Genomic DNA, 15,498 nt, shown 5'->3' on the forward strand with positions numbered 1-15,498 from the left:
CAGTCTATATGAGCCAAATTTTATTTTTAAAATATTTTCAACTATTTCTTGATAGGTTTTTATGTATATAGAAAAGAATAGAAGACTACACCCCAAATATTGAGAGAGTAGTGATTATCTTTCATTGGTATGACTGTGGATAATTTTTATCTTTTTTGGACTTTTCTGTTTTCCAAATATACCAAATGTAATATTTTATAAAAATAGGGATAAACCCAAAAGTTATTTTCAAAATAAATGTGTTAAAAGGTGGAATTTTGGGTTTTACCAGAAAACAAAACAAAAAAGGAAACATCTGCGCTCCATTAGTTTATTTTTTCTTTATGTTTGATTCATTTTAGGACTGGCTAAAGGGTAACTACAAAAGTTCTGGAGAAGCGATTATACTTACATTCCTGTTTGAAGGTGAAATATTCGGTAAGATGCCTGCATTCATGATTTCCCCGAAGCAGAAACAATGTTTTGGGATGATTAATCTTTAAACTCCATAAATACAGTACACACTACAAGACAAATACAAGCATAAAATTTTTATTTGTGACCATGACAATGCACAAAGATACCAGTAACTTACATAAATTCAAATGACTTGCAATGGCATATCTTATTACTATTCCCAGTTGAAACATGAAACCTTCAGCTTGAGAATGTAATATGCCATTGCCCTAGAATGTGACAGAGCACAGAGAATAGCCTTCATAGAAATCTCTCAATTTTTGTTCCCATGTTCTTTACAAGTATCTAGAACTATGTGAAAAGCAACCCACACATATATAATATATAACTTACTCCTAAAACCTGTATTTTATTTAATGGAGAAATACTAGAGACATTTCCATTAAAATGAGGAACAAGGTGGCCTAGCTGGTTTGTCTCTGTGGATAGAGCCTCATCCTGAGGACTGAAGAATTCGATTCCCATAAAGAGCACGTACTTTGGTTGCAGGCTCAATTCCCCCGCCCTGGTTCTGGGCATGTGCTGGAAGCAACCAATCAATGTGTTTCTCTCACATCAATGTTTCTCTCTCGGTATCTCTCCACTTCCCTCCCACTTTCTCTAAATATCAATGGAAAAATATCCTCGGGTAAGGATTAACAAATAATAATAATAAATAAAATAAACAACCACTGATACAATAAAGTAAATAAATAAAATCAGGAACAAGGCAAGGATAACTATCTCTGCTATTGTTCAACACTATACTTAGAGGTATTAGCCAATGGAATTAGATAAAAGCAATCAATTAGGGGCTTAAAAATGGGTAAAGAGCCGAAACCGGTTTGGCTCGGTGGATAGAGCATCGGCCTGCGAACTGAAGGGTCCCAGGTTCGATTCCAGTCAAGGGCATGTATCTTGGTTGCGGGCACATCCCCAGTAGGGGGTGTGCAGGAGGCAGCTGATCGATGTTTCTCTCTCATCGATGTTTCTAACTCTCTGTCCCTCTCCCTTACTCTCTGTAAAATATCAATAAAATATATATTTTTAAAAAATGGGTAAAAAAAATAAACTACCTCTATTTGCAGATAACATAATATGATAGTATACCTGAAAAACTCCAGAAAAATCAATGATAAAACTCAAATAATAAAAACCAGTAACAGGGCAGAATATAAAATTATAAAATCAATAACCTTCATATACACAAAATAAGTAGAACACAATGGTAGAGAAAACTCTATTTACGATAGCAGTAAGGAAGATCAAACACATAGGAATAAATTTATGTACAAATCTCATACCAAGAAAACTTTGCAAATCTCATACCAGGAAAAATTTAAAACCTTCCCAAGAGACAATAAGTAGATATAAACAAAGAGACATTCCCTATTCTTGGATAGGATGATTCAACATTAAAAGATTATATTTCTGCCCTAACTGGTTTGGCCCAGTGGATAGAGTGTTGGCCTGCAGACTGAAAGGTCCCAGGTTCGATTCCTGCCAAGGGCATGTACCTTGGTTGCAGGCACATCCCCAGTAGGAGGTGTGCAGGAGGCAGCTGATCAATGTTTTTCTCTCATCGATGTTTCTAACTCTCTATCCCTCTCTCTTCCTCTCTGTAAAAAATCAATAAAATATATTTTTAAAAAGATTATAGTTCTTCCTCATTTAATTTATAATATCATTGCAATTCCAATAAAAATATCAACAAGCTATTTTATGAAGTTCTAATTTTAGCTGATACTAAAATTTACATGATGAAAAAAAATACAACCATCAGGAAACACCTAGAAAAAAGAACAAAACACTGAAAGAGAAATTATGAGGGGGGACTAGCCTTACTGAATGTTAAAACAGACTATAAAGTTTCTATAATTAAAGCAAGGGTACTAGCACATATATAAATATACCAGTGGAATAAAAGAGTCCAGAAATTAATCTGAGTACATATAAATTTGGTATATAATAAGGGTTGCATCCTAAATTACTAAAATAATGATGTACTTAATGTCTCTGGGACAACTGGTCACATTTCAAAACAAGCATTAGATCCCTATCTTATATAATAAATAACTAATGGAAATGGGATCTAAATGTATCAAAATGAAACCATACAAATTCTAAAAGAAATTTGTGGGTGAGTTCTTCTTTAGCTTTAGTGTGGGAAAAATTTTGTAACTAATTACTAAAAATCTGAAGATCACTTTTTAAAAATTGCATGGTAGGGAGAAATAAACCAAAGGACTTGTATGCATGCATATAAGCATAACCAATGGACGCAGACAACAGTGGGGGAGGGGGAGGGTAGGATTGGGGGGGTTTGCGGGAGCAATGGGGGGATAAGGACACATTTGTAATACTTTAATCAATAAAGGGGGAAAAATTGCATGGTAAAAAACAATTTGGCAAAAACTGACAAAACTTAACTTTTGATAACTTCTAGGAGTCTACTCTGAAAATACACCTCCAACAATAAGAAAACACATATGCACAAGGTTGCAGCATGGTTTGTAATAGCAAAATACTGGAAGTAATATAAATAATCATACATAGGAGAGAAGTTGAGCAGATTATGATACATTCACACAATGAAGTACTATGAAGCTATTTTTTTTTTAAAAAAAGAGTCATTTGGGCGGTGGGGGGTTGGCCAGGGTGGGAATGGCTGGGGGTGGGGAGGGTGTAATTGGGGAAAAAGGAGACATATGTAAAACTTTAGACAATAAATAAATAAAATTTTAAAAAGTGAGAAAGATCTCTCTAACTGATTTGGAGTGATTTCCAAGATATAATGTTGAGTGAAAAAAGCACAAAAGAGCATACTATGCTACTGTTAATGTAATAAAGAGGGGGATATAAGAAATACACATGTGCATAAGAAATACAGGAAGCATAAATCAAAAACTAAAGAGATTGGCCCTAGTTGGTTCGGTTCAGTGGATAGAGTGTCGACCTGCGGATTGAAGAGTCCTGGGTTCGACTCTGGTCAAGGGCACATGCCCGGGTTGCGGGCTTGATCCCCTGTAGGGGGCATACAGGAGGCAGCCAATCAATGATTCTCTTTCATCACTGATGTTTCTATCTCTCTCTCCTCCCTTCCTCTCTGAAATAAATTAAAAACAACAACAACTAATAAGATGGGTTACTTACAAGGAGCATAGAGGAAAAGGGTGGGGAGGAGGGGAAACTGGGAATAGGTTAGGAAGGATCAGGAGGAAGTGACACTTCTCAAAGCATACCTTTCTGGACAGCTTTAAACTCCAGAACCTCAGTACTGTAATGATTTACATATGCCTCCCAAAATAAGTAACTGAATCAACCAAAATGGAGTATAAACAGTAACAAATGAACTTAACTGTATTATAAGTGGATAACAAAGCAACAAAGAAGAGGAGGAGGAGGAGGGAACTAACTGAAGTAACTTTGGAAAACAGCATGTTGATTGCATACTTAAAAGGCTAAAGACACAAAGAAATACACACAAATACTGTAACTTTAGTTTTTCACAGTATGAGTTGGCTGTTATGTACCCATTTTTTGGGTATACTGGGATCAAGCAGATAAGTGACTACATTGAGAGCCAGGAAAGAGGGATGGCTAAAATGAACCTTGTGATGGATTGGAATCAGAGGTATCATATGAACGCATGCTTTTTAAGATAACACCAATAGGTAATGAAATAAATAAAAATATGAATGTATGTGTATATATTTCCTAGCTCCTTTTGCTGAGAGGGCCTAGGACCTCAAAAAGTATTATATGTATTGATTTGGGGATTACAAGTAAATTTTAGCAAGGAGGTATATACACAAATACAGAATTTATGAATAATGAAGATTTATAGTATATGCTAACCATGAAATATACATATTTCACATACAGCCTCAAAACACAAGCAACAGCCCTAGCCGGTTTGGCTCAGTGGACAGAGCCTTAGCCTGCAGACTCAAGGGTCCCAGGTTCGATTCCGGTCAAGGGCATGTACCTTGGTTACAGGCACATCCCCAGTAGGGGGTGTACAGGAGGCAGCTGATTGATGTTTCTCTCACATCAATGTTTCTAACTCTCTCTCTCCCTTCCTCTCTGTAAAAAAAATCAATAAAATATATTAAAACAAAACAAAACACAAGCCACAATTGATAGGACTATGGAGAGAAACAGATAAATCAATAACTGTAATTGAAGATTTTGACAGAAACCCAAAAGTAACTCATAGTCTAAGCAGACAAAAAGAATCAAAGTTATAAAGAACAGTTCAACAAATAGAGAATGCATTTTTTTTTCAAGAACATATCGGATAGCCATAAAAATCTACCATGTTCTCCATCACAAAGGGAGTCTCAATAAATTCCAAAGAATGCATATTATTCATATCTTGTTCTCTAATCAAATTACATTAATTAGAATCATAACAAAATACCAACTCCAAAAAAATCCTCTCTACTCCCTACTTCCTTTTCAGCTGCCCTGGAAGAGAGAAGCAACCCATGTCCCTGGCTTCCTTGGGCACACTTTCACAGACACTCTATACAACTTCAAGCAATTACCCCCACACACATGAATATGCACATCACCCCAACTTCTAGAAATATTATCAGATGGTAGCAGAGCTCTGCATGTATCATTTTTCCACTTTAGTGATTATTCCATACCAGTTTACAAAGGGTTGTTTTCTTTTTTCATTTTTTAAAATTTATTTTTATTGATTTCAGAGAGGAAGGGAGAAGGAGAGATAGAAACATCAATGATGAACAAAAAGAAACATCAACAATGAGAGAGAATTACTGATCACTGATCGGCTGCCTCCTGCATGACCCCACTGGGGATTGAGCCTGCAATCCAGACATATGCCCTTGACCGAAATCAAACCTGGGACTCCCTCAGTCCACAGGCCAATGCTCCATCCACTGAGCCAAACCGGCCAAGGCTCTTTTTTCATTTTTAAAAAACAGCCTCACTGTATTGTCTGGTACATTCCATTGTCTGGATGTACTACAATTCATTTAACTAGTTTCCTACTGAACATTCAGGTTGTTTTAAATCTTTTATCATAAAAAATGAGCAATGAATAACCTTATTACAGGCATTTTACACATTTACAAGTACAGTGATTCTTCTTATTCTTCTTGCCTATGTTCTGTAAAGTTGCTGCAAAAACTGAATTAGTCAATACTGCTCCCAGGCTACCCCGCGGTGGCGCTCTGCGGGGGTGATCCATCATGGAGCCCCGGCTGGGTGGGCAGGGCCTACTTCTTTGGGGTGATTGATGGCAGAGCCCTGTGATCAATTGCCCCAAAGAGGGAAGCCCAGGCTACCCAGCAACTACGCTGCGCAGTGGGTTGGCGGGGCCTTCCTCTGCAGGGGGCAATCCAGCGCAGAGCCCCAGCCAGGTGAGCAGGGCCTACCTCTTTGGGGCAATCGATCACTCATGGGGCTCCCAGACTGTGAGAGGTTACAGGCTGGGTTGAGGAACCTCCACCCCCAAGTGCATGAATTTTGTGCACGGGGCCTCGAGTAGTGTATAAAAATCATTGTGGATTTTTATATATGCTTTCTTGAATACACCAATGGACTAAAATTTTTTTAAGTATGTGAGTAAATTTGGAAAATAATTTGACACAATATTTATATTTTTAAAAAGTTGTTTCAGCCCAGCCAGGTGGCTTAGTTGGTTGGAGTGTCATCCCATACACCCGTGGTCAGCAAACTGCGGCTCTCGAGCCACATGCGGCTCTTTGGCCCCTTTAGTGTGGCTCTTCCACAAAATACCACAGCCTGGGCAAGTCTATTTTGAAGAAGTGGCGTTAGAAGAAGTTTAAGTTTAAAAAATTTGGCTCTCAAAAGAAATTTCAATCGTTGTACTGTTGATATTTGGCGCTGCTGACTAATGAGTTTGCAGACTACTGCCATACACCAAAAGTTTGCAGGTCGGGGCACCTATGGGACCAATTGATGTTTCTCTCTCACACTGGTGTTTCCTTCTCTTTCTCTTTCTCTCTATCTAAAATCAATCAACATATCCTTGGATAAGGCTTTTAAAAAGTTGTTTCATTAAGTGACTAATTAAAACTTCATTAAGCTCTGTATTCTTCTCTTCAGTCTCTAACACCTCCTAATGCTAGCAAACACACAAAGAAGTAAATATTCATGTGACTTTCAAACATCCAAACTTTTGGCTCACTGTCTATATAACGTGAATAGGAAATAAGAATAGGAAAGCTGTTCAATAATATAGTTTACAAGTATGATCTCTTCTCATCCCAGGTTCCTATTTAAAGACTAGGAATTTATTGGGCAGTAGGAAAAATGTGCGTGTTTTCTTAATTTTTATCATTAACCTTTGTCCTCACAGATGACAGTAAATGAATATGAGGCACTGGAAGATAACAATGAACTTTTCTGATTCATGAGTGTAGACTGCCTATCTAAGTAAAGAGTAAGGTCTGTTTCTCTGGTCATTTATTTTTCTGGCAGTTTTAGAAAACTGTTGCTTCTCTGGTTGAGCACCAGGAGAGGTAGCTGAGTTGTATTTAGGAGTGATGCTGCAAGAACAATAAATCTTTAACCACCAGAAATATACTTAGTACAGTGAGATTCTCACAGTCTTGAGGGAGAGGCAAAACTAAATGCTACAAGAATAGCAAGCAGACTCAATTTCCTCATCTTGTGCTTATTCCGGGAACATTATAAATTCAATCACCCAGACTATTTCAAAATTACTTCTTTTATTTGCCAAGTATGTACAGCTTAATCAATGGCCATTAAATATGAATATGTTGTGGTTCCATTGTACTCAAGCCCTTGCATTAGGTTCTAAAACAATTTTCTCTTTTATACATAAAAACTTATAGTTTGTTTTAATTGTAACTTTTTTCCTCTCATCATTCAATTTTCAAAATATATAAAAGTAAATTGTAAGGTTTTAAGTTAATTTCATTAATTAATCATTTTCCTTCAATGAATATTTATTAAGTGCTATATGTAATAGCATCAGAAATTATTCCTTTAATAAGCTAAGCACCTGCTTATTTACCATTGGCAGTTAATCTAAGATTTAACTGTAGCCCAGCAACTCATGATCTTGTAATTAAGGTCAGCTAATTCAAGCCCCATTTAAGGTGAACAGCAATTTATGTCATTTATATACAGCCCATACACTATCTTCAAAGACAAAAAGTTAGTAATCATTTAACTTATTTGCAAAGCTGGGTTAATATAGCCTTCTATTTGTTAGACTTTCTACTAGCTAAAAAAAGAACTTTTATATCAAAATATTTCTCTCTCACTTTAATGACAGAAAGTAACAAAGTTTATAAATTCTGCCGATGTTCGCATTTGAATTTTTTACTAAAGAATGAAAAGCAAAATTTAAAAAAACACACACAATATGATAGCTCCAACACATCCAGTTTAATTTTTACCTCTATACTGAAATAGCCTCTGTCCACATAGTCACCCAGAAAGAGGTAGCGTGTGTTAGTAGGTGATCCTCCAACTTCAAACAACTTCATCAAGTCAAAGAATTGTCCATGAATGTCACCACACACTAGAAAAACAACAACATTGGGTGAGGTAAAAAACTCTGTCTTAGAAAAGAGAGGGTGCCCAGCTGGCATGGCTCAGTGGTTGAGTGTAGACCTATGAACCAGGAGGTCATGGTTTGATTTCTAGTCAAGGCACATGCCTGGGTTTCGGGCTCGTGCCTCAGTGGGGCCATGCAGGAGGCAGCCAACTGATGATTCTCTTATTACTGATATTTCTATCTCTTACTCCCTCTCCCTTCCTCTCTGGAATCAATAAAAACATATTTAAAAAAGAAAAGAAAGGGCATTACCCCAATAGGGATCACAGTTTAACTTTCAAATCACTTTTGCTTTGGACTGGACTGCTCTATAACTGTAATCAATCTATCAACACTGAATAGTCCTACTGGAAATAACAGACATTTTAAATTGTATTTCTTCAGTGAACAGAAAACATACTAAAACAATCCTAAAACGGTCTCATAATTCCTAGAAAATTTACAACACATTTTAGTTGGTTATTTGTGATTATTTCTTAAATTAGCTCAAACCTAAGTGCAACCATGCAAATTCTTCTCATACCCGTGATTGGAGCTTCTACTTCTATCATAGTCTTCTCTTGTCTCAGGATGGCAGCCCCATCATTGATTATCTTTAAGGCTACTTCCTCTTCCAGTCGCCCTTCCTTCACCAAATGGTTTTTCAAGACGTCACTATTAGGTTTCCCATTCACAAAGACTTCCTTCAAAGTAAGCCTTTGGGTTGGAGGGAAGGGGACAGCTAGAGAAAGAGAAAAAGTAATTTAAAATACTTAAATGTATAGAGCAAAACCATGAACATATTTCTTTAATGTAACAAATTAAGCATAATATATCATCACTACATGCCTGTTGCACGTATTCATGCGTCAGTGGGGTCCCTCGGCCTAGCCTGTGGGGATCAGGCCCAAACCGGCTCGCTGACATCCCGAGGGGTCCCGGATTGCGAGAGGGTGGGATCTCGGGTGACGCACCCCAGAATCGTGCTGCACTCTGGTCCGGGTGCGTCACCTGAGAACCACAGCTGCCAAGTCACCACAGCTCAGCAGTTCCTGCGTTGAATGGCTGCCCCTTGGTGGTCAGTGCGAATCATAGCTACCAGTCGGAGCATCTACCCCTTGGTGGTCATTGCACGTCATAGGTACTGGCCAGTCAGCTGGGGGCTTTTATATAGAGAGATGATTTCACATCCATACCACCAGAACTATATAGGAAAAAAATTCCAAAATACCATATATTATAAATGATTGGATCTAATTTTTTTAAAAGGCCACAGTTAAAGTCAGTCATTTAAGGAGCCCTGGCTCAGTTGGATAGAGCATTGTCCTGATACACTAAGGTTATGGGTTTGATCCTGGCCAAGGTACATACAAAAAGCAACCAATGAATGCATAAATAAGTGGAACAACAGACTGGTGTTTCTCTCTAAAATCAATAATAATTAAGTCATTTAAGATATATGTGTATATAAAGTACAATTTTTTTCATATAAACATTCAAGACTTGAATTTGATTCAGTAAATAAGCTAAAAGTGAGATAAGGGACTAGATGATGTGAATATCTTTTATCTATGAAAAAGATATTACAAATAAAACAGTGGTTAAAAAATAAAAAGGAAAGGAAATCGCAACACTAAAAGGGCATTTACTTCTTCCAAAGAACTGACCTAAGGAAACCAGAAGTTTGTTCCAGAAGTTTGACTTCTATTCCTGACCAGGGGAATCATAGAGGTATACTTTATTCTTTAAAAGGTACTTGCTTAAAATATTACTGGTAACAAGAGCACTACTAATAGAATGGAGCTCTTCCTGAGAACAACTTGCTATACTAACCTTAAAAAGAACAGATATGGGAGGTCTAGTTGTGTTATCTAACCTGGAAATGTTAACAACTAACTTCAGATTATGCCGGATATAAAGTTTATATGATATTATGGTGAATTAGCAACTATAACAAAATTTTTTGACATTTTAAAATTGGCGATGTAGTCTATTTTAGATTCCTTGTTATCTAATAGCCACACGTCTATAAACCACAAATTTAAAAGGAGATATTAATTTTAATTTGTGAATTATGTCTGGTGGTTCAACTTCTAGCTTTATGGAGGTGTTATTAAGAACCAAGTTCAGGGCCCTGACTGGTTTGGCTCAGTGGATAGAGCATCAGCCTGCGGACTGAAGAGTCCTAGGTTCGATTCAGGTCAAAGTCATGTACCTTGGTTGCGGGCACATCCCCAGTGGGAGGTGTGCAAGAGGCAGCTGATCGATGTTTCTCTCTCTATCTGATTGATGTTTCTAGCTCGCTATCCCTCTCCCTTCCTCTCTAAAAAAATCAATAAAATATATATTTTTTAAAAAAAGAACCAAGTTCAGGGTTGAGTGAAAAAGGTGAAGGTATTAAGAAATACAAATTGGTAGTTACAAAACAGTCATAGGATATAAAATACAATATAAGGAATATAGTCAATAATATTGTAATAACTATGCATGGTGTCAGGTGGGTAGTAGAATTACTGGGGGAGTCACTGACTACTATGCTGTATACCTAAAAATAATATAAAATAATATTGAATGTCAAATGTAATTGCAATATAAAATAATTTAAAAATTTTAAAGAACAAAGTTGAAATCTACAGGCACTTAAAATTTTTTAAAAAATATATTTTATTGATTTTTACAGGGAGGAAGGGAGAGGGATAGAGAGCTAGAAACGTCGATGAGAGAGAAACATCAACCAGCTGCCTCCTGCACACCCACTACTAGGGATGTGCCCGCAACCAAGGTATATGCCCTTGACCGGAATCGAACCTGGGACCTTCCAGTGCACAGGCCGACGCTCTATCCACTGAGCCAAACTGGTCTCAGCAGCACTTAAAATTTTTAAACTTGATCTAGCTTTTTACAAATAATACAAATACCAATTTGTATTATTTACAAGTAAACAAGTCCTATAGTAAACTTAATCATGCTCTTCGCTACCACTTGACTCATTTTGAGTATTCAAAGCTCAATGAAAAAAATGATAGTAGCTATTCAACCAGTAAATATTACCTTGAGATAGGGGACCATATATAGCCCAGTTTACCCAGGACCATCTAGATTTCAACTGTTCTCCTAGCATAATTGTTAATAGTGCCCCCTTTCACTCTCAAAGTATCCCAATTTGAGGGATAAATGAGTCTTGGTTATTCAGATGGGTTATAAATATACTATTTTTTATAGAATAATCTACTTCTAAAATAAAACAAAAATAAAATAGTATGATGAATCTCTTATTTATTCATCTGGTGAATCTCCAAGACAGAGTGAAAGGTTAGTCCTAAACAGGATTCCTTAAATTTTTGCTAAAATGTACTGGTACTACAGTTGTGCTTAACTACAACAACAACAACAAAATCTTGTACAGTTTAGAGAGTCTTACTGAAACATTTTCATATGAATTATATGCTATTTGATATAATTATATGAAGATGAGGGGGAAGGGAATAAGCAACGGAATAAATGGGTGATGTTCACTTGCAAGTTCATAATACGAGTTCTACCACTAAAATATGTTTGAAATCCTTATAATAAAAAAATAGAAATAATTACCAAAAAAGGGTATAAGCTTTAGAGAACCTTTGTTTAGAGAAATTTACATGAGGCTCAATCAAGAGCTACACTTAATCTAACTTACTAGAGATGACTTCAGAGAATTACCATACTCTGAAATCTTGATACAAAAAATAGAAAAATGAAAGATTACACAGTTAATCATTCTTTTTATACTTAATTTACCTCTTTAAACTCGTGTTCTCAGCCCTTTCCAAGTTTTGAAATGAACCCCACAGAAAGTCTGCTTTAAATATCCCACTTTGTAAATCAAAGAAAGTGGTTAACAAACTAAAAACAACATGAAATAAGATAAAATCAAATATGCTGGAATCATAAAAAAAAGTATCATAACAGAGGTAGTACTACAGATAGATATTATTTAACTTCTACCAATAGTATTATCCTATCTAATAAAAGAGCAATATGCAGATTGACCATCACTCCAACACACAATATGGCTGCCCCCATGTAGTCAAAGATCCTGCCCCCATGTGGACACAAGATGGCCAGCAGGGGAGGGCAGTTGGGAGGAATCAGGCCTGCAAGGGAGGGCAGTTGTGGGCGATCAGGCCAGCAGGGGAGGGCTTTTGGAAGGGACCAGGACTGCAAGGGAGGGCAGTTGGGGGTGATCAAGCCTGCAGGGGAGGGCAGTTAGGGGTGACCAGGCCAGCAGAGGAGGGAAGTTGGGGCGACCAGGCCTGCAGGGAAGGGCAGCTGGGGAGGACCCAGGCCTGCAGGGGAGAGCAGTTGGGGAGGACCCAGGCCTGCAGGGAAGAGCAGTTGGGGGGACCAGGCCTGCAGGGGAGGGCAGTTAGGGGTGACCAGGCCTGCAGGGAAGGGCAGTTAGGGGTGACCAGGCCTGGAGGGGAGGGCAGTTAGAGGCAAACAGGCTGGCAGGGGAGCAGTTAGGCATCAATCAGGCTGGCAGGGGAGTGCTTAGCAGGCAGAAGTGGTTAGGGGCAATCAGGAAAGCAGGCAAGTGAGCAGTTGGGAGCCAGCAGTCCTGGACTGTGAGAGGGATCGGGCCTAAACAGGCAGTCGGACATCCCTCGAGGGGTCCCAGATTGGAGAGGGTGCAGGCTGGGCTAAGGAACACCCCTCCCCCCCATGCACGAATTTCGGGCCTCTAGTTACTAATAAAAATCAGTTTCCTCCAGTTGCAATCAGAGAACAGTTTACAAAATAGAAAACCCATGTTCCTTACTAGTATATATTATAAAAGTTATGTAATTAGAGGTGATAACCTAAAGAGCTCCTGAGGGAGGAATTCAGAAAGATATTTTTTCTTCCTCTCAAATTCTTCAGTTAAAACTTATTTTAAATAAAAGAAGTAAACAAGTCACTTAGTTAAATGAAAGCAAAAGCAAGGTTGAAATGAATTAAGGGATTATGCCCAGCTAAGAGAAATGGGACACAGCTGAGCCAGGAACCTTAAGAGGAATTAAGATTGGCTTGGGACCTGCATAACAGAAACTACAAGACTTCATGGTTTTTATTTATTTTTAAAAATATATATTTTATTGATTTTTTACAGAGAGGAAGGGAGAGGGAGAGAGAGAGAAACATCAATCAGCTGCCTCCTGCGCAACCAAGGTACATGCCCTTGACCGGAATCAAACCTGGGACCCTTCAGTCCGCAGGTCCACGCTCTATCCACTGAGCCAAACCGGTTTTGGCAAGACTTCATGGTTTTTAGATTAGAGCAAATAAAATCAGTATCTGTCAAATCGGGAAAAGAGAATCTTCCACTTTAACCTCACCTCACATTACTCCTAGCTATATTCAGAAGGATAAATTCTTTTTTTCTTTATTGATTAAGATATTACATATCTGTCCTTATCTCCCCATTGCCCCCCATGCCCCCACTCATGCCCTCACGCCCCTGGTGTCTGTGTCCATTGGTTAGGCTTATATCCATGCATACAAGTCCTTTGATCTCTTCCCCTTCCCTCACCCTCCCCTACCTTCCCTCTGAGGTTTGAGAGTCTGATAGATGCTTCTCTGCTCTGGATCTGTTTTTGTTCATCAGTTTAGGTTGTTCACTAGAGGCCCGATGCACGAAGATTCGTGCAAGAATAGGCCTTACCCTCCCTGGCTGCCAGCACTGCCTTCGCTCCGGCTGAAGCTGCCTTTCCACCTTCGCTCTGGCACGGAGCCGCCTTCTGCCTCTCACCTTGTCGCATTAATCTGCATATTCTCTCCTTATCGGCTGTGGGTGCCGCCATCTTTGATGCAGAGTTACAGTCAGTTTGCATATTCTGTCTTTATTAGATAGGATTATATTCCACAAATGAGTGAGATCATGTGATATTTATCTTTCTCTGACTGGCTTATTTCACTTACCATAATGCTCTCCAATTCCATCCATGCTGTTGCAAATGGTAAGAATTCCTTCTTTTTTACCGCAGTGTAGTATTCTATTGTGTAGATGTCCCAGTTTTTCAATCCACTCATCTGCTGATGGGCACTTAGGCTGCTTCCAAATCTTAGCTATTGTAAATTGTGCTGCTGTGAACATAGAGGTGCATATATCCTTTTTGACTGGCATTTCTAGTTTCTTGGGATATATTCCTAGAAGTGGGGTCACTAGGTCAAATGGGAGTTCCATTTTTAGTTTTTTGAGGAAACTCCATACTGTTCTCCACAGTGGCTGCACCAGTCTGCATTCCCACCAGCAGTGAAGGAGGGTTCCTTTTTCTCCACATCCTCGCCAGCACTTGTCATTTGTTGATTTGTTGTTGAGAGACATTCTGACAGGTGTGAGATAGTACTGCACTGTTGTTTTGATTTGCATCTCTCGGATGATTAGTGACTTTGAGCATGTTTTCATATGTCTCTTGGCATTCCTTAAGTCCTCTTTTGAAAAGTATCTATTTAGGTCAGTTGCCCATTTTTTGATTGGGTTGTTTATCTTCCTTTTGTTAAGTTGTGTGAATTCCCTGTAAATGTTGGAGATTAAACCCTTATTAGGGAGAACATTGACAAATATGTTCTCCCATGCAGTGGGCTTTCTTGCTGTTTCGTTGATGGTATCTTTTGCTGTGCAGAAGCTTTTTATTTTGATACTTAGAGGCCTGATGCACAAAATTCATGCAAGGGCCTTGGCCCCGGCCCCCACCTGCCGCAGCCACCGGGGGTTCTGCTGCCTCTGCCTTGGCTCCTGCCTGCTGTGGCTTTGTCTAGAAGGAAGGGCATCTGGTCTAATTAGCATATTACGCTTTTATTATTATAGCTAGTCCCATTGGTTTATTTTCTCTTTAGTTTCCATTGCCCTAGGAGCTATATCAGTGAAGATATTGCTTCAGCATATGTCTGAGATTTTGCTGCCAGTGGATTCCTCTAATATTTTTATGGTTTCCCGTCTTATGTTTAAGTCCTTTATCCATTTTGAGTTTATTTTTGTGTATGGTGTAAGTTGGTGGTCTAGTTCCATTTTTTTTTTTTTTTTGCATGTATCTGTCCAATTTTCCCAACACCATTTATTGAAGAGACTGTCTTGACTCCATTATATGTTCTTGCCTCCTTTGTCAAATACTAAGCATAGTGGTTTGGGTTGATTTCTGGGTTCTCTATTCTATTCCATTGATCTATATGTCTGTTCTTGTGCCAGTACCAGGCAGTTTTGAGAACAGTGGCTTTGTAATACAGCTTGATATCTGGTATTGAGATCCCTCCTACTTTGTTCTTCTTTCTCAGGATTGCTACAGCTATTTGGGGTCTTTTTTTTATTCCAGATGAATTTTTGAAGAGTTTGTTATAGGTCTGTGAAATATGCCATTGGTATTTTAATGGGGGAGTGCATTAAATCTATAGGTTGTTTTTAGTAGAATCGACATTTTAATGATATTAATTCTACCAATCCATAAACATGGTATATTCTTCCATCTGTTTATGTCTCTAAATTC

General features: G+C 38.3%; 1 protein-coding gene across 2 annotated transcripts in view; it reads right to left on the bottom strand.

Moving 5' to 3' along the window:
* Positions 1-15,498, bottom strand: part of PPP3CC (protein phosphatase 3 catalytic subunit gamma) — a 106,816-nt gene that overhangs the window by 58,597 nt on the left and 32,721 nt on the right. For both annotated transcript variants that reach the window (XM_008151486.3, XM_008151488.3), the window contains exons 2-4: positions 8,544-8,741; positions 7,860-7,984; positions 392-503 (exon numbers count right to left, since the gene is read on the bottom strand). In XM_008151486.3, the coding sequence (XP_008149708.1) occupies positions 392-503; positions 7,860-7,984; positions 8,544-8,741 (435 nt within the window). The remainder of the gene's footprint in view (positions 1-391; positions 504-7,859; positions 7,985-8,543; positions 8,742-15,498) is intronic.

The sequence above is a fragment of the Eptesicus fuscus genome, chromosome 6, assembly GCF_027574615.1.
Source record: "Eptesicus fuscus isolate TK198812 chromosome 6, DD_ASM_mEF_20220401, whole genome shotgun sequence".
NCBI lineage: Eukaryota > Metazoa > Chordata > Mammalia > Chiroptera > Vespertilionidae > Eptesicus > Eptesicus fuscus.